Consider the following 26343-nt stretch of genomic DNA (forward strand, 5'->3'; position numbering starts at 1 on the left):
AAAACCCCTTCCAAATATTTAGGTGGAACCTCTTTTCTTCTAATCGGAATGGGTGACCTTGTGTCAGCTGGAAAGACCTACTGGTAAATAAAGCATTAGAGAGATTATTATATGATCCTCTTATATATTTATACATAGTTATCATATCCCCCCTTAAGCGCCTCTTCTCCAGCGTGAACATCCCCAATTAGGCCAGTCTTTCCTCATAGCTAAGATTTTCAATACCTTTTACCAGCTTAGTTGCCCTTCTCTGTACCCTCTCTAATACAATAATGTGATGGATACAGAGTGATGGAAAACAAAACTGTACGGCATATTCTAGATTGGGCCTTACCTTCATTGACATATATAATATTTATACTTTCCCATCATTCCCCTTTTCTCACCCCTTCTCTCTTCTGCTTAGCTCTTCTTTCTAACTGCTCCCTTCTTCACTTCAATGTGCTCCTATATATTAACAGTACCTGAAACTCCCCTTCTGCCTCTCATTCACTAAAATGGGAAAAACTTGATAGTGCCAAGACTGGTGCATTTCAGCCTACAAGAAAATGCCCTACGTGCCAAAACCATAGCCCCATGTGCTTTGATGGTGGAGAAGATAAACTACAATTAAAAACACTCTAGAATACATTTCTTAAACAAAAAGAACATTATTCGTGTATTCCTTTTTAATTTACAACATTTTCCTGGTGACGTGGATATACTGTGTGCAATTATTTATTCATTTACACAATAGTCTATGGAAATCTGCTTATCCCTGCATGGAGACAAGTCAGGTCTGATGAAGGGCACACAAGTGTTTATTTCCTGTCCGTATCCGACTCTATTCTTTTCAGGCTAATCTTCCACAATTCTGTTTCCTTTGTTTTTTAATTGAAAGTCAAACTGTTGAAACTGGAAAAACACTGAAGAAAATATCAATAGCACAAAAGCATATATATAAGTATTGGATCTATTATCTGGAGACCTATTATCCAGAAAGCCCGGACTATCTCCCATAGACTCCCTTTGAATGAAATAATTTAACTTTTGTAAAAACAATTTCCTTTTTCTCTGTAATGATAAAACAGTACCCCATACTTCATCTCAACTAAGATATAATTAATCCTGATGACAAAACAATCCAGTGGGTTTAATTAATGTTTACATTTTTTTAGTAGACATAAGGTATGATGATCCACATTATGGAAAGATTCTTTATCCGGAAAACCCTAGGTTCTAAAAATTCTGGTAAAGAATATAAAAACATAATTTTTTATTATATATACAAATTTTTATTTAGAATTCATGACCTGAGGCAAAGGACAGATAAGAAATAGAAACCCAACGCGCCTGCACACTAAAAGTAAACATATGCACGCGCATGCACACTCATGTGCTTATTTTATTGCTTCAGATATCTGTGGTGTTTTAGATGTTGCTCTATAACTCCTAGATCCCCCCAAAAGCCAAGTGGTGCTTGGCCTGGGGTTGCAATACAACAACATCGGTCTTTTCACTCTTGTAAGAGATTTCTCTACCGATACTGCATTCCTCACAATAAATGAGGTGTTAAATCTGCAATTTTCCTTATTTACAAAAGCTGATCATTAACTTGAAACTTCATTCTTACTAGTTACAGCCTTGGTCACTTTCTTTGTCTTTAAAAAAAAAGAATGGCAAATATTCAATGATTTTTTGCCTTTTCAACTACCGTTAAGAAACCAGTGTTTTATAACATTTCAACGAAATCTAAAGCCATGGAAAAAATGTCAGATTAATGTTCCCAACTACAAAATAACGTACTTAACAATGTTAACCTAGTTAAATATTCTAATCTTTGTCATGTTCATATTGTTCCCTGTTTCTGCTACTTTCCTCTTCCTTAAAAGGTTTCTGTCATGATTTTTAGGATGTAGTTTTATTTCTGCAAATAATTCACTCTACAATATAAAATTTAATTCCTGAACCAGCAAGTGTATTTATTTTTTAAGTTGTAATATTGGTGTGTAGGCACCATCTCAGGTCATTTTGCCTGGTCACGTGCTTTCAGAAAGAGCCAGCACTTTAGGTTGGAACTGCTTTCAGGCAGGCTGTGGTTTCTACTACTCAATGTAACTGAATGTGTTGCAGTCGGACCTGGATTTTATTATTGAGTGCTGTTCTTAGATCTACCAGGGAGCTGTAATCTTGTTTTAGGGAGCTGCTATCTGGTTACCCATTGTTCAGTTAAGCTGCTGTCCAACTTGCAGTACAGCAGTAAATAGTGACTGAGGTTTATCAGAGCACAAGTCAAATGACTGGGGGCAGCTGGGAAACTGACAATATGTCTAGCCCCATGTCAGATTTCAAAATTAAATAAAAAAAAATCTGTTTGCTCTTTTGAGAAACTGATGCAGAATTCTGCTGGAACAGCACTATTAAAAAACATTTTTCCCATGACAGTATGGGCACCTTTGTATTGATATGATTATTTGGACACACAGTTTAATCTAAACAGCAACCTGCAGTACATTGTACTGAGAAGGATCATTGTTTTGTAAAAGGTTTTAAGAGCCTGGATTTGGTTTTAGGATTTTGGGCAGGCAAACATTATGCTAGTACTATGGGCATTCACTGTCTTTTTCTGCCATGGAGCTAGGTAGGTTGGGTTTTAGGCTTGGAAGAAATTAGCACAATATTAAGATGACCACAGATTTCTAATCCAGTTTTCCAATTCATATGAAACAGAATAGAGATACAAATGGGTTCTGGAAAGCAAGAACACGGAGAAACCCCAAGATAACCCAAAGCAACCAATCAGCAAGCAACAATCATCTGTTTGGTTGCTATGGCTTACTACATAGTGTAACATTCGAGAGAGAAAATTATAACTGCTTATTCGTATTTTATTGGATCTGCTTGGTCTTCAAACATGAAATGTGTTGTTAGTACACACCATTTTGTGTAGCCAGGATGCAAATGTACAATAAGAAGTAATGCAGGAAGGGTGGAATATGGTTTGCATAGTACAGGAACTAGAGATGAATAAGATAAGTCCTAATGAATTTCCTTAATGGATTTATTCATTCACCTCTAGGTGACCTGATATTTGTGATCTTTCATTCTCATGACATCATAATGAATGTGAAACTAGTAGACAATGTAGGGAAGAGGATATATTTCTATTTCTATGAACTAATATTATAGAATCGTTTACATGAAATGCTTTATATAGAACTAACTTGTTCAGTTTGTTTGTACCTTGTGGGAGTACGAGCACCCCTTGTAAATTCAGCCTCTGCTAATAGAAAACTTACACATAATATTGATGTATCAGTCATTTTGCTCAAGTTCCAAGAGTATGTAGGTAGGTATATCATATAGGTTTTCTGCTTAAATATCATCTCTAGTTTAGAAATGTGTATGTAGAAAAGCTAAAAGGTGTATCTTGAAAAGCTAATAGGTATTGTCACCATATTTCATCCTAATTGGCCTTCATGTGAACCCCCAACCACTGCTCTAAGAACCCAAATTATGACATTAAATAGAATTGTACAAAGGTATTCTTGGTTAACTACCACTCTCTCAATACTTTTGTACCTCATTATATTAAGAACATTTTAATGGCTTTATGCACAATATGTCTTAATGTCATCAATATAATGATAATAGGTGAGTGCAGATGATCTCTCGTTTTTGTCTGATTTGATTTCTAACCATCTGGGTTATGATGGGTGCAATGCTGTCAAGTCACACTTGGTCTGTCCAAACTGAAAACTTATTATTTACAGTATTACATAAGCTGATGGCTAGAGTTTAAAAAAGTCATGAATACATCCTTATAAATGATACTTAATGATGCCAGTGGTCCCCAACCTTTATTACCCATGAGTCACATGTGTAGGGGATACCAAATACTGTAAGTTCTGGCATTTGCTATTTGGTAGACCCTATGTGGACTGGCATCCCACAGGAGGCTCTGGTTAGCAGTACACCTGTTTTTTCTGAAACGAAAACTTGCCTCCAAGCTTGGAGTTCAAAAATAAGCACCAGTTTTGATGCCACTGGGAGCAACATCCAAGGGGTCGGTGAGCAACATGTTAGTCAAAAGCAACTGATTGAAGATCACTTCTGTAAGCCTATAGGGTAGATACAGGACCGGATTTACATATCGGGCACCGCTAAGCCCTCTGCCGTTTGTCACCCGCACAAATTTTCATCATCAGGTCGGGAACACTGGGGATTGGGGCACAGCAAATTAAAAAAACTATTGTATCCGATGAGCAGCACTACAGCTTCCAAACCAATGTGGATGTGGTTGGGCAGCATGCCACCCCCTAAAATCCTGCCGCCCTAGGCCCGGGCCTTGGTGGCCTTTACACAAATCTGGGCCTGAGTAGATACAGTTGTATCTAGCCTGTGCTCCATCTGCCACATTCCTACAATATCCAACATCTACTTTCTACAAGGTAGGGATATTGGAAGTATTGTGTTTCCAACTACAATGTTGCTGAATGTCTATGTGCAAAGCCTACTCCATCCAAAGTTGCTGCCTATCCAAGCCACAGGCTGTATTTGCTAGAAGAGGTGGTTGAGACAATTTTCTTTTGAGTTATCTTTTGATATGAAAAAATAAAACATTCTACAGATAACCTCAACATTCTAAACACACAGAACTCTCACCAGCCTTTACAAAAATTGATAAGGCCTCTAAAGGCACAAGCCATTGCAGAGTTCATGGAGCTTCCCCCCTCTCCATGTGATAAAAGACATAACGTGTGCACACCCACTGGCTCTGATAAAATGTTCCACTTCTGGGCAGGAAGAAACATTTTTCCCATGACAGTATGGGCACCTTTGTATTGATACGATTATTTGGACACACAGTTTAATCTAAACAGCAACCTGCAGTACATTGTACTGAGAAGGATCATTGTTTTGTAAAAGGTTTTAAGAGCCTGGATTTGGTTTTAGGATTTTGGGCAGGCAAACATTATGCTAGTACTATGGGCATTCACTGTCTTTTTCTGCCATGGAGCTAGGTAGGTTGGGTTTTAGGCTTGGAAGAAATTAGCACAATATTAAGATGACCACAGATTTCTAATCCAGTTTTCCAATTCATATGAAACAGAATAGAGATACAAATGGGTTCTGGAAAGCAAGAACACGGAGAAACCCCAAGATAACCCAAAGCAACCAATCAGCAAGCAACAATCATCTGTTTGGTTGCTATGGCTTACTACATAGTGTAACATTCGAGAGAGAAAATTATAACTGCTTATTCGTATTTTATTGGATCTGCTTGGTCTTCAAACATGAAATGTGTTGTTAGTACACACCATTTTGTGTAGCCAGGATGCAAACGTACAATAAGAAGTAATGCAGGAAGGGTGGAATATGGTTTGCATAGTACAGGAACTAGAGATGAATAAGATAAGTCCTAATGAATTTCCTTAATGGATTTATTCATTCACCTCTAGGTGACCTGATATTTGTGATCTTTCATTCTCATGACATCATAATGAATGTGAAACTAGTAGACAATGTAGGGAAGAGGATATATTTCTATTTCTATGAACTAATATTATAGAATCGTTTACATGAAATGCTTTATATAGAACTAACTTGTTCAGTTTGTTTGTACCTTGTGGGAGTACGAGCACCCCTTGTAAATTCAGCCTCTGCTAATAGAAAACTTACACATAATATTGATGTATCAGTCATTTTGCTCAAGTTCCAAGAGTATGTAGGTAGGTATATCATATAGGTTTTCTGCTTAAATATCATCTCTAGTTTAGAAATGTGTATGTAGAAAAGCTAAAAGGTGTATCTTGAAAAGCTAATAGGTATTGTCACCATATTTCATCCTAATTGGCCTTCATGTGAACCCCCAACCACTGCTCTAAGAACCCAAATTATGACATTAAATAGAATTGTACAAAGGTATTCTTGGTTAACTACCACTCTCTCAATACTTTTGTACCTCATTATATTAAGAACATTTTAATGGCTTTATGCACAATATGTCTTAATGTCATCAATATAATGATAATAGGTGAGTGCAGATGATCTCTCGTTTTTGTCTGATTTGATTTCTAACCATCTGGGTTATGATGGGTGCAATGCTGTCAAGTCACACTTGGTCTGTCCAAACTGAAAACTTATTATTTACAGTATTACATAAGCTGATGGCTAGAGTTTAAAAAAGTCATGAATACATCCTTATAAATGATACTTAATGATGCCAGTGGTCCCCAACCTTTATTACCCATGAGTCACATGTGTAGGGGATACCAAATACTGTAAGTTCTGGCATTTGCTATTTGGTAGACCCTATGTGGACTGGCATCCCACAGGAGGCTCTGGTTAGCAGTACACCTGTTTTTTCTGAAACGAAAACTTGCCTCCAAGCTTGGAGTTCAAAAATAAGCACCAGTTTTGATGCCACTGGGAGCAACATCCAAGGGGTCGGTGAGCAACATGTTAGTCAAAAGCAACTGATTGAAGATCACTTCTGTAAGCCTATAGGGTAGATACAGGACCGGATTTACATATCGGGCACCGCTAAGCCCTCTGCCGTTTGTCACCCGCACAAATTTTCATCATCAGGTCGGGAACACTGGGGATTGGGGCACAGCAAATTAAAAAAACTATTGTATCCGATGAGCAGCACTACAGCTTCCAAACCAATGTGGATGTGGTTGGGCAGCATGCCACCCCCTAAAATCCTGCCGCCCTAGGCCCGGGCCTTGGTGGCCTTTACACAAATCGGGGCCTGAGTAGATACAGTTGTATCTAGCCTGTGCTCCATCTGCCACATTCCTACAATATCCAACATCTACTTTCTACAAGGTAGGGATATTGGAAGTATTGTGTTTCCAACTACAATGTTGCTGAATGTCTATGTGCAAAGCCTACTCCATCCAAAGTTGCTGCCTATCCAAGCCACAGGCTGTATTTGCTAGAAGAGGTGGTTGAGACAATTTTCTTTTGAGTTATCTTTTGATAGGAAAAAATAAAACATTCTACAGATAACCTCAACATTCTAAACACACAGAACTCTCACCAGCCTTTACAAAAATTGATAAGGCCTCTAAAGGCACAAGCCATTGCAGAGTTCATGGAGCTTCCCCCCTCTCCATGTGATAAAAGACATAACGTGTGCACACCCACTGGCTCTGATAAAATGTTCCACTTCTGGGCAGGAAGAAACAGATAGAGTGGGAATTCACACTGTAGAAGGGTTCTCTGTTGAGCTGACATTTCCTTGTGCATTGTCTCTGGGTCTGGCACTTTGTGGAACAAAGGTCATACTAGTAGTGTTATTACTATAGCTGTGTGTCTGTTGTACACGCCAACAAGAGTCATTCAAAATTGTTCATTCATTAACCATTATTAGAAAAACAACATGCTTTTATGTAAAGCACTTTGTGAGTGTGTGTAATGTTGGGTTTAAATTTCTATCATCATTGCATACACACCGTGCACAGTCCAAAAGTTTGTTTAAAACGAAAACATTACCCCCAAAATGAATATTTAGGGGTTATTTATCAAAGGTTGAATTTTAGAGTTTTATATACAGTATCTCGAATGAACTCACAACAATGATTTCTAATTTAACAAACCAAACTGGAATATATATTGAAATATATATTTAGCCCTTTTACATCTTTTCCCTTGAGCCGCCATTTTGTGATGGTCTGTGTGCTGCCTCAGACTGGCCAGAAATACTGCAGCTCTAACTGTAACAGGAAGAAATGTGGGAGCAAAAGGCTGAACTTTGTCAATTAATTGGCTCATGTGACCTAACATGAAGGGTTTGTTGGTTTGTTTGGTTTGATTGTGTGCACCGTGAATTGTAGGATCCCAGGGGGCGGCCCTTAGTTCTTAAAATGGCAATTTTCTATTTATGATTACCCAATGGCACATACTACTGAAAAAGTATATTATTATGAAAATGGTTTATTTAGATGAAGCAGGGTTTTACATACGAGCTGTTTTATGCAATATATTTTTATAGAGACCTACTTTGTCCGGGGGTAATGTTTTCCTTTAAAGGGGACCCCTCACCCAAAAAAATAATCCCAAATCCTATTTTATCATGTTAGTTAAGCAATATTAACTTTAATTACACTGTAAAAAATGTTTTAATCTTGTTTACTTCCGTTTGGGAATTAATAATTCTAGCAAGCAGGCAGGAGCAATTTTGTGGACACTGTTATTAAGGCAAGCCGTCCATCATCTCAAAATATTTTGTGCACCAGAACGGGGGACCAGATGTCCATCCCCATGCATTGGTTACAGAATTAAATGGTGATGAGAACAGGGGCAATGTGAGGAGTGCAGTTACATTTAGTAAGTGCTGAATGGAAAGTGAAAGTAATTGCCTGCCCCGCCTCTATGCCTAAAGCGTAGAGGAGGGGCAAGCAATATTTGATTGACAGCTGAGATTTTTTAAAGGAGTTTACAACAGCTATGAATGCTTAAATAAAAAAAAATAATTTGGGTTTCATGTTGAATTTGAAAAGGACATTTATTATACAGCTTTTGTATACAGCTGGGTGACATGTCCACTTTAAGTATTGAAACCACTAATGCCACCCATAATGACATTTATTGCTTATTCTCCCATGTTTTAAGCAAAAACAACTCTAGTTTTCTTATACTGTTCCTCTGTATGTTATCATGTCCTCCCTTCTTTAAAGAAGAGGTCCCCAGCTGTTTAGGCTACTGGTTTCCCAAAGAGCGTAAGAATAGAAACAGAATCGCACAAACACCAAATATGTTGCAGTTGGGGAACTTCCCCTTTTCTTTATTGTGACCACCTGTGCATACATACAGAACTTCCCAAAGAGCGTCCCAAAGCAATGGACGTGGTCGACCCAACCTAAATATCAGGTGTCTGCTTATTTGTTGCTCTGGATACTCTTGTGTATAAAAGCAAGCCGACTTTAATAAAAATATTTCTGTATCTCTAAATTTATTATGAACTAGGAAAATTCTGGACCCCAGAGGAACCTTCATCTAAAATTTTTCAAAACAAAAAAAAAAAATTGCTATGCCTTTCTCCGATGCTCCTAACAAACATTTATGTCAACATTCATATTTTTATATTTAGAATCAAAATAGCCAGCGCATCTCTTCTGCTCAGGCCACAAACTCATTAGGAAAATCGGTCGTGACATCTAATTAGGTTTATAAGAGGAAATTGTATTGCAGAGCTGCTGTGTTCTAATAAGATTCAGGAAATGATTTATTCGTAGAGTTTTCGGAATTCTTTTTACCTCTCATCTATATATAATAATATAATGGGCACACGATGATCTACCTTCTACAAGCTGAAAGCAGACTACCAAAGTCAAGATGATGTACTTCTATATCTCAAGCTGAGCTTAGATACTTCTACCATGTTGTGTCGTGGAACCCTACACAAACCAGTGACCCGTGTCCTTCCGTTCTTCTGATCGGGCTTGTTTATTATTCATATTGGGTGATGTTAATGCACGTCTGCTAATCTTCCTGCCCCATGATCCAAGCACTGCACTTACATTATTGAGATACACATGAGCAAATTCATGTAGAAGGAAGAGGTGGAGGGGGATTTCTACTGTGTAAAGGTGGGAAATTCCATATGGAACCATATTTTTTTATTACTGCCCCTCTCTCGTTCCGTCCCATTAAATTTGCACTATATATTAAAACCTGTAGATGGAGCAGACTTTTGATGATGTGTACCCACTGCAAGGAGTGGTGCATCTATAAATTCCAGAGAAACGCAAGATTGCCTGGGTCCTGAATTCAGCAAAACAATTGCTATTCCTATTATTAGTTGTAGTCCTACAGCCATGGTTTAAATACTAGCACCATATACTTACTAAAACACATTCACCTGCCCACCCAGGACACAAACTTTTTATGTCAAACCAGAGAGCCAATGCCTAACTCTATGCCAATCTCCATTATCTGGAAACCTGTTATCCTGAAAGCTCCGAAATATGGAAAGGCCATCTCCCATAGATTCAATTTTAATCAAGTATTTCACATTTTTAAAAATGATTTGCTTTTTCTCTGTAATAATAAAACAGTACCTTGTACTTGATCCTAACTGAGATATAATGAATCCTTGTTGACGGCAAAACAATCCTATTGGGTTTAATTAATGTTTGAATTATTATATTTAGTAGACTTACGGTATGGGGATCAAATTACATAAAGATCTCTTACATATCCCTAAAGCAAATACTAATGGTACTTAGCAAATATTTACACATATGTAATAATATAAAATGTATATTGTTAACATGGATATTTTTATAAAAAGGGACTATTTGAGGGTTTGGGCTTAATGCCAGACTCTGCCCTAAATGCAGAATGGCCACACAAAGTTAAATAACAAAATATACAGGCTTGTCACAAATAAGGAGTGATTTAATAACAGCAGCCAATCATTAGTTAGCAGTTGTTGGTTTACTGCAGTTTACACAATGAAAAAAAGCCCCTTCTGATTGGCTACTACTGGTTATTAGTAAACCAGCCATGGACAGTGGTTGGCTTCCCCTAAATTTGAGCCTCTGTTTACCTTAACCTGCCTATTGATTTTGCCACCAGGCTGCCATATTTGGTACATACTATACAAATCAAGAATCTGCAGAAGATACTTATTGTAATTTGGCATAGAGAACTATTCACTTGTAAGTCTCTTGTAATTTTCACACTATTGTATCCATTTAGTTCTATAATCAGTATTATTGTTTTGGGTATTCTTAGACAGCTTCTTTGTTTCTGAATATCCCTCCATGGCAGCCTGGCAACTGCTCTGCATTGTCTTGTTCCGGCTACACAGGACATCCCCCCATTATCCTTTAAGTGGCCAAAACGTGAGACAATGAACACGGAAGTTAAATATCTTGGTATTTTTGAACAATTAGCAGTGATGTTTTTTCAACTAGAGGGCCTGGCCTATATTCAGCTTGAATACAATCCTTGGCATTGACATGACAACACTGAGTAGTTTTTTTTTACAGTTTGTTAGACTATTTCTTACTGCTATTTATATTAGGAGTTTAATATATTACTGTACATAGTGGTTTTCATCCACATCCCATACAGCAGTGATCCCCTACCAGTGGCTCAGAGCAACAGGTTGCTCACCAACCCCTTGGATGTTGTTCTCAGATAAGCCTCAAAGCAGGTTCTTATCTTTGAATTCCAGGCTTGGAGGTAAGTTTTGATTGCTTAAAGGAGAACTAAAGCTTAACTAAAAAAGTAGCTAGAAATGTTGTACATTATGTTTTGTGCTTCTGTACCAGCCCAAGGCAACCACAGTCCTTTAGCAGTAAAGATCTGTGTCTCCAACAGTGACGTAACTAGAGGGGGGCGGGCCCTGGTGCGGGACGCGCTGCCGGGCCCCCGCCCCCTCCGTACACCCAGGACCGCCCAGGAATAGTCGCGCGTGAGCTGCCGGCGGGCCCTGAGGGGGTGCGGGCCCTGGCCCAATCGCACCCCCTGCTCCCCCGGTAGTTACGCCAATGGTCTCCAAAGATGCCCCAGTAGCTCCCCATCTTCTTTTCTGCTGATTCACTGCACATGCTCTGTGCTGCTGTCACTTACTGAGCTTAGGGACCCACTCACAATATACAGTACACATAGAATAGAAATGTCACAATATAAGGTGGATTAGTAATTAATACAGATAATTACTACATGGCAGCACAGAAACCAGTGCAACTAGCATCAGAATGTAATAATCAGACCTGTAGCATCAGCTTATATTACAGACAAATCGAATTTTCTGCTGGATAATTAGTGACGACCCCTAAGCTTAGCTTCTCAACAGCAGCTCAGAGCCCACTGAGCATGTGAGTGTCACAGACACTTTCCAACATGGTGACCCCCTGTGACAAGTTTGAAGTCCTGGATCATTGCTGCTATTGACAAGCTGAAACTTTAGGCTGATGTAATAAGCTCAGTATATAAAATATTGCATTTTTAACCATATTCATTTTTAAGGTTTAATTTTCCTTTAAAACCAGATGTACTGCCAAACAGAGCCTCTTGTAGGCTGCCAGTCCACATAGGAGCTACCAATAGCCAATTGCTGCCCTTATTTGGCACCCCCAGGAACGTTTTGCATGCTTATGTAGCTCTTCAACTTCTTTGAAGTGTAGTTCAAATATAAAAAAAGTTTGGGGTCCCCTGCCACAGAGCTTACAATCTTACTTTGGGGGGTCATAATAAAGTAGCAACCCACGAAACCCATTCTTTCAAAAAGATCTATTGATGTCTTTGTTTTCAGAAACTGAAAAGGAGGATATGCCATTTTTGAAGGGTTGTCCAATAACCTTTGCCCATTTAAAGTGTCCCAATATTTTGGCCGTAATGTTAATAAACTGAAACCTCCTATTAATCAGTAGACACGTGGGTCCCCCAGCAGTCAGAGAGCCTGCTATCCTGTAGTTACAAACCTGCACCACTAATAGTTGTGGGTCTTCTTCCTCTTTAGTTACACTCATAACACCCCAGAAGTTGCAGAGTCTTCTCTATTGCTACACCCCTGATTCACACTAAAACAGCTGTTATGCTTTAATACAGCCGATCCCAATGATATTGATATCACACAGCAGGTCATTAAGTCCCTTCCACTGTGTTCCAGGCAGAATTCCTGTGGCAGATGTTATTTATTAACCCACAAACAAACTCATTTTCCATTCCTCTTCCTTTATGTATTTCCTGCATTTTAACAGATAGAATTTCTGATCAGCTTGGCAGTAAGATGCACGCCACGTCAGCCCTCACACATTTAATACTCATTTGAAATAAGACTTAGGCTAAACAGAAAAAAGTGATGACATATCTATAGTCATATTTCAATGTGGTTGTATAAATGATTTTGTCTGTATTATTTTTCTTCTTATACACACAATCTACTTTAAATCTTTGGTACTAAAAATGTATAATTTTCCCAGATCTGATTCTTATTTGTCTGGTCTCCAGTTATTTTTAGTTCTTGTCTGACCTAAATCCCCCGGATAGGGAGAATCTATGAGTATGCTGTGTAAGTCCATGTAATTACAGCTGCCCAAAGTAGGCCGGAGACACAAGCATGAAGGGACAATTGATAGAACTTGATGCTCAATTAGGTAGTTGGACCTGTGTAACAGAACATAGAGCAACTGTGCTTTTAGCCATTCACTACGTGTCACACTATAGAACTTTATAGGGAATAGTTTAGCCCCTTTTGTAAAATATAAAGTCACTAAAGAATTTTGTACACAAGGCTCCAGAGCAAATGCTTCTTTAAAGGTCACAGAACTAACAGGAGCGATAATAAATTTTCATTATATGTTACATTGTCTCAAAGGTTTTTATTGAAAAGGTTTTAGAATTCTCATTAAATATTATATTATATTATGTAGGGGGTACACCACGTGACACACAAATTACAATAAGTTAATTCAGCTTCAAAAGGGGGGCAATGGGGCGTCTCCCTGGATCAATTACAGATTATGTAATAAATGAAAGGTATATAAATATACAGTAGCACTGTATTCCAAACCATTTGCACTGTGTACTCAATGGGGGCATAGTTTTGGTCTGACTATGGGTGTGATTGGGCTTATGGGTCATTGCAGATCTGAAGAAAATGTCCTCAAAATCTCCAGGCTAAATTCAGCAATTAAATAGTAGAAGACTATGCAGCACACATGAAAAAATATAATTACAGACACGCACCACAGACAAGCTGTGCCTTGACACTAGGGATGCATTGAATCCACTATTTTGGATTCGGCCGAACCCCCGAATCCTTCTCGAAAGATTCGGCATCCCTACTTGACACACACAGTATGTGCTGGGTCAATCCAAAAATGCATGTCAGCGGGTGGGTGGTGTGCTGCACGGCAGTGTCGGACTGGCCCACTGGGATACCAGGAAAACTCCCAGTGGGCCCAGGTGTCTGTGGGCCCTTGTACTGCTAAATATTTGGCCTCCGTTGGGGCTCCCCAAAGGTCTCTGCTTGGGCCTCTGTCCTTCCAGCTACACTGCATTTCTCAGCCAACTTCTCAGTTTCTTTGACATCCAGTACCATATTTTTGCTGTCATTGCTATAATTTATTGTCTTGATCATTCCTCCTTTTATATCTCAAGTACAGTATCCAACTATATCCTCTCATCATAAAAGCCTCTTGAATATGAAATTTTTAAATTGCACTTAGACAAAAAAAACACATGCCCCACCCCCACCCTGTATGTAAGAATACCCCACCATACATTTCAAACCTCACCTCCAGATACATTCCAAGCTGACCAATTTGTTCCTCCACTGACTTTAAACCTCCTACCTCCCTAGTAACCTCCTTACATGCTCTACTACAGGACTTCTCCAGACCATCACCCTACCTATAAAATGTATTATCCCACCACATCAGACATTGCCTTACTCTACAGAGTTCCCTTTGTGTCCAATTCCAGAGAAACAAACATTCATACCCAACAATAAATGAAGCAGAGGTGGCAGCTTGCACCCTTTATTTAAGGGGTATTGATTTGGTGCCCTGTGGGTGTCTTCTCTTTACTTGCAAGCAATATCATGAGTGTTAGGAAAAGTGCAAGTGGGTACAAGCCACATTGGCAGCCTTGTTGCCTTTGCTCTTCAATGAAGTTTACACACTAACACATTAACCCCTAGCAGCTCCTTTACACAAGTCATCAATTCCCGGAAAAACACATGAGCCTCACATCACATCCTGCTGATCCATTATCTTCTCACTAACAGTCATAAAATATTTCTCCAACATAAACCTCACCCATGCAGCTATATTGCATGGTACTTTATAACTTGTGTCTCACATATTCCCACCCCAAATAATTGTAATACACTGTGGACAGGGCCCTCATTATCTACTGTGTTGGTTTGTCTGTATGTCTGCAATGATTTGTGTGAACAAATTTGCCTTTGTGCGAATTCAATATAGCTTTTGTGGAAACTGTTTAGTGACCACTTCCGACAGGGGAAGAAGGTTTGCGAATTTTATAGTTTTATAGTTAGCGCCAGTGCGCAGTGAATGTAATAAAACTTCTTACTGAAAAAGTTGTTATTTTTGCTCCAAAAGATTACAACACCTTCTTAAAAGTGGGCAATGCACAATTAAAATTTGCAATGTAATAACAGTTTAACAGGGGAATGTAATAAAAGTCGGCAATGGAAATATATATTTGCAATGTGAAAAGTTATGCCTCTTTGCAAACAAATTTTCCTTTGTGCCAATTTAATATAGCTTTTGTGAACCTGGAAACAGTTTAGCGACCACTTCCGACAGTGGAAGAAGATTTGCGAATTTTATAGTTTGGGACAGTGCACAGTGAATGTAATAAAACTTCTTACTGAAAAAGTCAATATGTTTGCTCCAAAAGATTAAGACACTTTCAAACACTTGTTAAAAGTGGGCAATGCGCAATGAAAATTCTCATTGCCGCAATAAAAATTTGCAATGTAATAACAGTTCAAAGGGATCCTGTCATCGGAAAACATGTTTTTTTCAAAACGCATCACTTAATAGTGCTACTCCAGCAGAATTCTGCACTGAAATCCATTTCTCAATAGAGCAAACAGATTTTTTTATATTCAATTTTGAAATCTGACATGGGGCTAGACATGTTGTCAATTTCCCAGCTGCCCCTGGTCATGTGACTTGTGCCTGCACTTTAGGAGAGAAATGCTTTCTGGCAGGCTGCTGTTTTTCCTTCTCAATGTAACTGAATGTGTCTCAGTGAGACATGGGTTTTTACTATTGAGTGTTGTTCTTAGATCTACCAGGCAGTTGTTATCTTGTGTTAGGGAGCTGCTATCTGGTTACCTTCCCATTGTTCTTTTGTTTGGCTGCTGGGGGGGGAAAAGGGAGGGGGGTGATATCACTCCAACTTGCAGTACAGCAGTAAAGAGTGATTGAAGTTTATCAGAGTACAAGTCACATGACTTGGGGCAGTTGGGAAACAAAATGACAAAATGTCTAGCCCCATGTCAGATTTCAAAATTGAATATAAAAAAAATGTGTTTGCTCTTTTGAGAAATGGATTTCAGTGCAGAATTCTGCTGGAGCAGCACTATTAACTGATGCATTTTGAAAAAAATGTTTTTTTCCCATGACAGTATCCCTTTAAATAAGAGTATTACATTGAGAAATGTGAATTTTAATTCTTATTTGTGCAAATTGTTTAGCTCTTTGCGACTTTTATTCGATTCCCCCCAGTAATCTATAAGAGCAAACATAACTTTTTCAGTAAGAAGTTTTATTACATTCACTGTGCACTGGCGCAAACTATAACATTTGCAAATTTTCTTTCCCTGTCGAAAGTGATCGCTAAACAGTTTCCAGGTTCGCAAAAGCTCTATTAAATTCACGCAAAGGCAAATGTATTCGCACAAAGACATAACTTTTCGCATTGCAAATTTTTTTTCTGTTACCGACTTTTATTAAATTCCCCCGAAAATGTATTAAGCAGTTTCTACTCCTTAATGGCAGAGATTGTTATTGTTTCCTGTAACTGTAATGCACAACTCTATAGACAGCTGAATTATTAAATCCTCACTGTGGATAGTGCAACTAATTGTCTCCCTCATTAGTTTTGTGCTCCAAATAAGGCAAGATATCAAGATCTGTTGCACTTAAGCAAACAGTGAAATAACTTTTCTTTGCAAAACACAATACTCCAGCCCACAGAAACCCTGTCAGCTGAGACCAGCGCCGAAACCTGGCAGCGCTCCGTGTAAAATGATTCGAGAAGTCTATTCAATTGTCAAATGGAGAATGATGTCTCCCTAAGTTAGAAACCCTTTTGACCTGATATCTTTGTGTTGTGCTGCATGACCTGAAACAAGGCAGTGAAGCGCAGTTAGAATAAAAGCACATTTTATATGAGCAGGAACTTTGGGAGATATTTATAGAGTTTGCAGGAAATATGGTAATTTTTTCCATAAAAAGACTTTTTTATAGAACATCAACAGACAATGAAGGAGGCTGCCAGATGTAGCCAAGGTTACACCCTATGTGTTTGTGTCAGCCCGAGTGTCTGGAAGATGTGGCTAAGTAGAAATAACTTGCACTTAATGGAAAATGTGAATATTGGACACAAAGTTTGAAAGCACCCACTTGAACCAGCCTTCAAAAAAATCCATCAAGCTTGACGCGTTCTGCAAACAGATTGTATCTCTGTATGAAAATATTAAATGGGAGGAAAAACATTTAAACAAAATACGGGGGATGTAATCTTAGTGTGGTTATAACAAAACTTCAGACAAAGTAGAGAATTGTAGCTAGTAAATCTTACATTTTGTGGGATGGTTAAATCCAACAGTGCTGACAAATACACATTGTTGAAGGCAACATGGCAGGATCTTTAAACATGGTACAGTTTATCTCGGCAGTAGTAACCAATCGAGGCCATTTAATATTTTGCTTTCAGGAGTCTCAATGCAACCAACCAATCAGTACTGAATGCTAAATGGCTGCAGTGGAAGGAGTAAAATCTCAGTCCTCCTGTAAACTTGTTTTGAGGACTTAGTAAAAGAAAATGACTCAAGGAGGCAGCTCCTTTGCTCTTCACAATAATCCCCCCATCCTTTACTGCACTTGGTATAGCAAATGCTTTCTTGTTTTTAGCCACCATTACCAACTTTTGGGATTGAACAGCCGTAGCATTGATAACAGATTCAAACATTACAATCACCTAATCACGTACTTAGCACCCCAAAGTCTTGCAAAACTATACTAAACAAAACTCTTTCCTCCATGTTGTCCTTTCCTACTATTCATTCTTCCAAAGTATCTTGTCTCTTGGGGCGAACTGGAGAACCTTGGGTTGTCATCCTACCAACTTGTTACTTCCAACTGTTAGTCTATGTCAAAGCAGTGGAAGTCCACTGCTGCTCCATTCCTTAACTTTTGGAGGAGATTAGTCAATGACGTGTTACCTAAACAAAAAGTGGATTACATAACTAGATGTTGGCTGGCTAAATTTAATGCCATCTGGGACACATGATTAAGTGGACAATCTCTGTGATTTGCATAGGCCTTCTTCTCCTCTTCTTTTCTTCTGTCTTTCTTCCTATTAAAGTTATTGTAATTAAAAGTTAAAATAAAATCTCAAAGAAAAATATTACAACACCCAAAATATAGGTTTGAATAACTGAACCAACCCCCCATGAAGTGCTTGCCAGTAGGGATGCACCAAATATACTATTTTGGATTCAGCCGAACCCCTGAATCCTATGTGAAAGATTCAGCCGAATACCAAACCAAATCCTAATTTGCATATGCAAATTAGGGGTGGGAAGGGGATATTAGGATTCTGTTCGGCCAGGCAGAAGGATTCGCTGAATCCTAATCCTACTGAAAAACGCAGAATCCTGGACGAATCCCAAACCAAATCCTCGATTCGGTCACCCAACCTGAAGGTTTTAGACATCTCCTTGCGGGACCAATACCCACAGAGATCATATCCTATAGCTAGCTTGTTGAGAATAAATACCATGCCTAAGCACCCTCAACAACCTGCTGCAATCCTTACAAACCTAGGTGGGATGGTAATGCAAAATTGCCATCAATTTCCACCATGTGAATTTTAACCACCATATTGCAGTTATATCCCTCTCTGAGCAGTCTGGGGTGGGATCTTATTAATTAAAACACATCTTCATTTAGAATGAAATGTATCTCTTATTCATATTCCAGTCTCTCATAAATCTCCATGGATAGTTGCTAGGGTAATTAGGCCTAGCCAACCAGAAACCTCAAACTGCAGAGCTGCTTAATATTACCTAAATAACACAAATAACAAAAAATCATAGCCAAATGCGAATTTTCTCAGAACATCACTCTCTATATCAGGGGTCCCCAACCTTTTTCTCGTGTGAGCAACATTTAGATGTAAAAAGATTTGGGGAGCAACAAAAGCATGAAAAATGTTCCTAGGGGTGCCAATAAGGGTTGTGATTGGCTATTGGTAGTCCCTATGTGGACTGGCAGTCTACAAGAGACTATGTTTGGCAGTACATCTGGTTTTTCTGTAACCAAAACTTGCCTCCAAGATTGAAATTCAAAAATAAGCAGCTGCTTTGAGGCCATGGAGAGCAACATCCTAAGAGTTGGGGAGCAACTTGTTGCTCACGAGCTACTGGTTGGGATCACTGCTCTATATCATACTAAAATAAATTTTAATGGTGAACAACATCTTTAAGGGAAAGTGGGTTCCACTCCTCTGAGAAGACTTTCCTGGGCTTTCTGGGCTGTATATGGGCATGCTAGATGATATCTCATACCTCCCTTTGATCTGACGACCACTGTGGCCTTTTAACCCCAAAAGAAACCACTTGCCATAGTTATATAAAGACTGTTGGGATAAACAGGTTGCCAGTATGCCGCATGGTCTGAAAGTCCATCAAGTTAAATAAAAAGATGTATAAATTCTACAGTCTCAGTCACAGTTTACCGTTTTATGACAAGAGTGACCTCCGTTATTTTCTGTAATTCTCCTTAAAAGGATTCATGTGTTTTAATGCAGCAGTGGATTGAATGGCATCATTGTTCCTGTACATTTCATTGCGGTTGCAGAATGCCCATATTTTGCCATTTCAAGTTTGTTCTTCTCGTTAGTGAGTAAGAATAATGTGAAGTATACTTGTGAGACAGTATTTTGTTTAGCCCCCGCGCCTCCTTTCATGGCAGTAACCTTATAGGGATGATGTATCTAACACAGGAAAACAGGCTGCCTGTTCCATTAAACCTTTCTTTTCTCTCCTGCAGCCGAAAAAGTCACCTCACTGGGGAAGGACTGGCATAAATTTTGTCTGAAGTGTGAGCGTTGTAATAAGACCCTTAATCCAGGCGGCCATGCTGAGGTAAGTCTATGTACACACACACGTAATCACGGCTTCAAAATCCATTTCCTAACTGCTGTGAGAAAACAATGTTTAAAATTAACTTTCAAGGGAAGAACTGGCTCAGTTGAAATGGCAAAATGTATGTTTTTTATCCATGGGAGGTGCTTTCTCCTGACTCCCTTGACAGTTGATTTATTGCCTGGTTCTTTCTACATACAACAGGACCCTGTGCACCTTATATTGTAATACCTCCTTTCCAAGACAAGACCCTATGCACTTGTCTTCAGACTTACTTTACAAGGGACCATTTCCACAGTCTCCTGTGGATCATAAGCTCTCACAAGCTACAAAAATGACCTCTAAACCTATAAATATCATTATTATCCTTTAGAGAGATACATCATTCACATCTGTTTTTGCCCCGGTTACAGTCGTTGGTCCCTAATGTTTTCACACACAGGTTAATATCATGAGCCCATTAACTTTCCTATATCTTTTTGGAATGCGGAAGGAAATCCATGCAAGCTTGGGGAGCACATACAAACTCATTGCAGATGGTGCCCTGACTAGACTCAAGTTCATGACCACAGTGCTACAATGGCATAATATTATAGGTACCATATAGGCAGCTAACTGTCATGTACGGCTCCCTAAATTCAGAACAAGTGCTAAGCTCCCTGGTCATGGCTCAATCTTCGGCAGGTCTAAACTTGAGAGGAGCAAAGTAGATGTTCTGAACAAGCAAAAGGGCATGTGCGTTTCCAAGGTTTTGAACAGAAGGCAACAGTTCAGGGAGTAGACGAAAGCATAGTCAGACAGGCCGGGGTCGGTACAGGCGGAGTTCAAGTAAGGTCAATCAGGCCAGGGTCAGTACAGTCAGCATTCAAAGAATAGTCAGGCAGGTACGGGTCAATACCGGTAGAGTTCAGAATAGTTAGGCAGGCAAGGGTCAGAATTGGCAGAATTCAGGATAGTCAGGCAGGCAAGGATCAAAACCGGAATCAAAACAGACACACCCAGATACTAACAAGTTAGTTAGTAAACCTGAGAGAGGCATTTTGGATCCTAAAAGCTAGAGACGAGGTACGGAAGGGGTTAAACACGAGATATGACATTGCATACTTATACTGACAAACGTTAAAGATGTGATACATTTATAGTGCACAATAATTTGGACAGTGGAGTGGGCATACGCACACGTCGCGTGAAACCCGGAAGTTTGCACCACTCGCACCCTAGGAACACCGGCACTACCAGGAAGAAGCACCACATGGCGGGCGTCCCCTCCAGAGGCGCAACGGGCCTCCCCTAGCCACTAGCCTTATAATATATAAATATCTGTTTTAAATATATACTAGAGAATCAAGCACTGGCTGTAGCCATTACTCCTACATAGAGAGGCTCCAGTACCATCCTAATGGCTCTTTACTAACCCAGCTCTCATCTGATTAATTTTTCTTGCTTCCTTTAGCTCTTCCCTTGATACACAGGGGAATCAGGAAAGCATATGAGGGCACCACAAAGAGACCCTGAAAGACTTTATAAAGGTTCTCTTGGACAGGGGTGATCCTGGCTCCTCTGCCGCTCTAAGGTGACTCCCCTGTCCAAGAGAACCTTTATTAAGTCTTTCAGGGTCTCCTGGTGGTGCCCTCATAAGCTTTCCTGATTCCCCTGTGTATCAAGGGTTGCCATATAAACTCTATATTGCTTTGACATCCCAGCTTTCCACAATGCTACTGAAGAGAGTGCTCTCTGCACTACAAGAGACAAATTTCTGGTCTGAAAACCGGAAATTCAGCTCTTAAAGTTACCAGCAGTGGCATTTTTTTCCTCCCCTGGTAACCAGTGGTTCTCAACTCGCCTCATCAGGGGGTACAAGTGTACTGGGCCCAGGCGGCTGTGCTCCAGTTTTTGAAATTGCCGGGCCCCCCTTGGCAGCGCCAGAGTCGCGCCGCCTCTTCGAATGTCCTGAACCGCTGAAAAGCCGAAGTCCCGAACTGCCAAAGTTACGAAAAGAGCTGAACTGCTGAAGGCCCTATGCCATAAAAAGACTCAAAGTCACGAAAAGACCAGAAGTCACAAAAAGAGCTGAACTTGAAGTCCCGAAGACGCGGAAAAGACCCAAAGTCATGAAAAGACCGAACTTGAAATCCTGAAGCCACGAGTTCAGTTTTACTGAATACCAATGTGTGTTTTTTTTATTTTTTTAAAATTCTTAGTCACCAATGTATTATTTTAATACTCTACAGGCCCCTGCCACCCATGTTTTATTTTTTTAAAAATATTCTTTGGGGCCCCAATTTTTTTTAAAGTTTTGGGGGGGCCCTGACCACCAATGATTTTTAAAAAACTTTTACAGGCATCCCTAGCGTCCCCAGAGGCCACCAAAGGGCCCTGAAAATGTTGTTGTAGGGGGCCCTATGATTTCTAATGGCGGCCCTGCTCCTCATTGCTGGGATGTCAAAGTAATATTTAAATGTTAATTAGTAAATAAAGCAGAGAATTATTTTTCTCAAAGGTGCCCAACAATCTTTTTATTTGACATATTTATATGAATTCTGTCTGGAACTGAACATATTTATAATATTTTATACATACGCAGAGTTCTTTCAGTTTAGCAAAGTGACTCTGGCCTTAGAACCTAATAATTTTAATAAAAACCATAATTACCACCTTTGTTGGATAAGCTTTATTGCAATTTTTATTGCTTCCTTGGAAGCGATTCAGTCATGGCTGTGAATGTTCAGCTGTGTTGCCGCTGATCCTGAAACGTTACCATCTTCCATCCATTGTGTGATTACAAACCCCCCCGCTCCATGTCATGTTTAGTTGCCATAGAAACTCTATATTTCCATCTCCCTGACAATAAGAAGATTGTTTCAGGCTGGGAACAGGTGGTTCTCAAGAGTTTCAACTCAGCATCATGTTTAAAAAAAATTCAGCCGAATTCTGAGATATTGTCAACATACAAATTTCATTCAATGTGATGTTTAAAAGAGAAGGAAATCTACCAAAGCAACATATTGCCAATAGATTAGCCACAATAGTGCAATCTATAACACTATATTTATTCTTTATAATGCTAAACAGCTCTAGACACTTCCTTCCTGAGTCCCTCCCTGCTCACTCCTAGCTCTGGGCTCAGATTACAACAGGGAGGGGAGGCGATAAAGGGAGGGGGAAATGGAGAGAGGAGCAAACTGAGCATGCTCAAGCCCTAGCCCTGGAGGTTTATGCTGAAAACAGGAAGTCTGATACAGAAGCCCATGTGTACACAATAGAAGGAAAGAAATGCTGTGTTTCTTTTGACAGAGGACTCAGAGCAGCATTACTTTTAGGGGTCGATTCACTAACTTCGAGTGAAGGATTCGAAGGTAAAAAACTTCGCATTTCGAAGTTTTTTTTGGGCTACTTCGACCATCGAATGGGCTACTTAGACCTTCGACTACGACTATCGAAGGATTCGAAGTAAAAATCGTTCGACTATTCGACCATTCGATAGTCGAAGTACTGTCTCTTTAAAAAAAAACTTCGACCCCCTACTTCGCCATCTAAAAGCTACCGAAGTCAATGTTAGCCTATGGGGAAGGTCCCCATAGGCTTGGCTAACTTTTTTTGATCAAAGGATATTCCTTCAATCGTTGGATTTAAATCCTTCGAATGGAGGAATTATCTTTCGATCAAACTATCTGTGTTGATCGAAAATCGAAGTCGAAGGATTTTAGTTCCTAGTCGAATATCGAGGGTTAATTAACCCTCGATATTCGACCCTTAGTGAATCGGCCCCTAAGGGTTTACTGGTGTATTTATATAGACCTTTCTGATAAAGCTTACTTAATTTTAGCCTTTCCTGCTCCTTTAGAAATAAATCTCACATGGTAAAGAGTTGCCTGATATCAGTGGCACTGCAGACCAAAACATTAAATAAAAAGCAAAAGTACATTTTGAAAGTATATGAAAATGATTCATAATATACCGAATTGCTGAAATTCTTCATAAAATATATTACAATTTACAATATTGAAAATATAGGGTTTTTTTTGTGAGGTTATTATTTTCTGCTTATTTTCATAGTCACGTGTAGTCTTTGGAACCCAATAACAAATGTCCGCTACAAAAACTATTGGAAAATTTGAAAAGGCAAAGCTGAAAAAAATAAACCTGCTAAAGCAAATTTTTAACGTGACATTATATTGTTATTATATCATTGCATTTCTTATAAATAACATACATTGCTCATTTCAACAAATGCATTTCAGAATTGAATTTCAGTTTAATCTTCAGAATTCTTCGGTATATTTTAATGGTCTGGAATGTTGAGGTCTTTGGTTGTTGAAGAAGAGAATAGTCATTTTAGGTTGATTTTTATATGAAGATATGATACGCGTTGTTCTGATAAAGCTTAAAGCATTTTAACAGTTAAAAAAAATTATTTTTTTTCTTGGGCTAACTCATGTATTTCTGCATTTGAAAACTGGCCATTTAATTAAACTGAATATATGACAAAATGCCTCTCCCAGTACAATTATGGGTATACATTTCCATAGCATCAGATGGGGTGGGGCAGCTATGGGTGCGCTACCAATGAGATCACTGTCCTCTCATTTAAACAGGGGGGGGGAGTTTAGACACCTCTATTTATGAGACAGTCCATATGCTGGAACTTTTTGTAAGCCGACAGTCAGATCTATGGAAAAAGTGCCATTTAGAGGTATCACTGGGTGACTTAGAAAAATAAATGAGAGTCAGCTCTAGTTGTGATGAAGATGATGGCTGACATCATGCAAAAATACCTTATTCATTCCATGTATATTCAGCTGCATTGGAATGTTTTGAATGTCTACAGGATCTCTAGCGCCGGGTCACAATGAAATGTTTTTATTTCATTAGAAATCCCAGAAAATATTTGGAATATTTGAGAACAAATGACTAGCCTTCATTTATCTACACCATCTGCACCTGCAGTCCTGCTAGGGCACCTTTTCTGCTAAAGTCTGCCCTATCTATTACAAATCCATCAAACTCTGTTCACTCTCTGAGCATTAGAGATAAATGAGGCCATAGATAAGAGTTCCCTCGTTTAACCCAAAAAATGAACATAGGCTTCACTTTCTTGTCAAGATAGATCTTTGTAGAAATTTTGGAGAAGTTGTTTGTGCACTGGAACCCTGGTTACCACTAGATGAACAGTACTGAAAATATACTGAACATTTACCACTACTGAGCGCTAATTAAGCGGACTATGTATGTACATTGTATATCTTCTTAAGGAAGATCATTTTTGGACCAAACCAAAAAAACACCTTATATATAATCCATTTATGACTTTTAAATTAATCCCTCATTAGGCACTGGAAAGAAAATTTGTCCTGAAAAAATTGCAAATCGCATTGAAGTCAATGGACATCAGAATTATTTTGACGCCCATTAATTTTGATGCCTTCTTGAATGCATTAAAGTAAATGGGCATTGAATAATTTTGACACTCACAATTTTTATGTGCCCAAATTTTCCACCCAGTTTCAAATTTATTCGCTGGTGCCGAAACGTGGAAATTCGTTCCGAATTTGCGCCTGGCAAATTTATTCACCCATTACTAAAGTCAATCACAAATGTGGAGGAGGAAAGGAGGCTCGCAGAGCAACCACTGGCAGGGGCTAGTGAGGTGGGGGAGGAGAAGGGGCAGTGGAGGCTAATGAGGGAGGAATGTTTGTGACAGTCAGGAGGGGAAGTAGGGGACAGAAGGGTGGGGGGCTGGTCCACAGCTTGTCCAAAACAACAAATTTGCCAACTGGCGTGTATGGAGCAGACTGAGCACCCTGGGAGGCAGTGGCTCTAATACGGGTGGTGGGGGGGGAGTGCAAGGAAGGAAAGGCAGGTTCTACTCATAGGGGACTCAGTTATTAGAAAGGTGGATAGGGTAATCTGCCGTAAGGACCCTTTATGCCGAACAGTCTGCTGCTTGCCTGGTGCTTGGGTTCGGCATGTGGTGAAACGAGTGAACAGATTATTGGGAGGGGCTGCGGAAGACCCGGCAGTCTTGGTACACATAGGAACCAATGACAGAGTTAGAGGAGGCGGTGAAGTCCTCAAGAACAATTTTAAAAAACTAGGTGTAAAGTTGAGGGAGAGGACTTCCAAGGTAATTTTCTCAGAGATATTACCTGTGCCACGAGCAACGCTAAGAAGACAGCGGGACCTTAGGGAGATGAATGCGTGGCTGAGAGATTGGTGTAGGGAGGAGGGTTTTGGGTTTTTGGAGAACTGGGCTGATTTCTCAGTCAGTTACAGGTTCTTTGCTAGGGATGGGCCTCACCTCAATGATGATGGTGCAGCCAGGCCCAGTTTTTTGGCGAGGGACAGAGGTAATAGAAAAGGAGGAGAGGTATGTCTGTATGTTAGGCAGGACTTAAAAGCTTATATAAATTAGGAGGTTATGTTAGAAAATGAGGGGGCAGAAGTCTTATGGGTAGAGTTCTTCACCAAATTAATTGTAGGAGTTGCTA

General features: G+C 39.4%; 1 protein-coding gene across 2 annotated transcripts in view; it reads left to right on the forward strand.

The window, feature by feature from the left end:
- Positions 1–26343, forward strand: part of LOC108699279 (cysteine-rich protein 2) — a 67223-nt gene that overhangs the window by 19331 nt on the left and 21549 nt on the right. For both annotated transcript variants that reach the window (XM_018231266.2, XM_018231267.2), the window contains exon 2: positions 19761–19855. In XM_018231266.2, coding sequence (XP_018086755.1) covers positions 19761–19855 — 95 coding nt within the window. The remainder of the gene's footprint in view (positions 1–19760; positions 19856–26343) is intronic.

This window comes from Xenopus laevis, chromosome 8L (assembly GCF_017654675.1).
Source record: "Xenopus laevis strain J_2021 chromosome 8L, Xenopus_laevis_v10.1, whole genome shotgun sequence".
NCBI classification, from domain to species: domain Eukaryota; kingdom Metazoa; phylum Chordata; class Amphibia; order Anura; family Pipidae; genus Xenopus; species Xenopus laevis.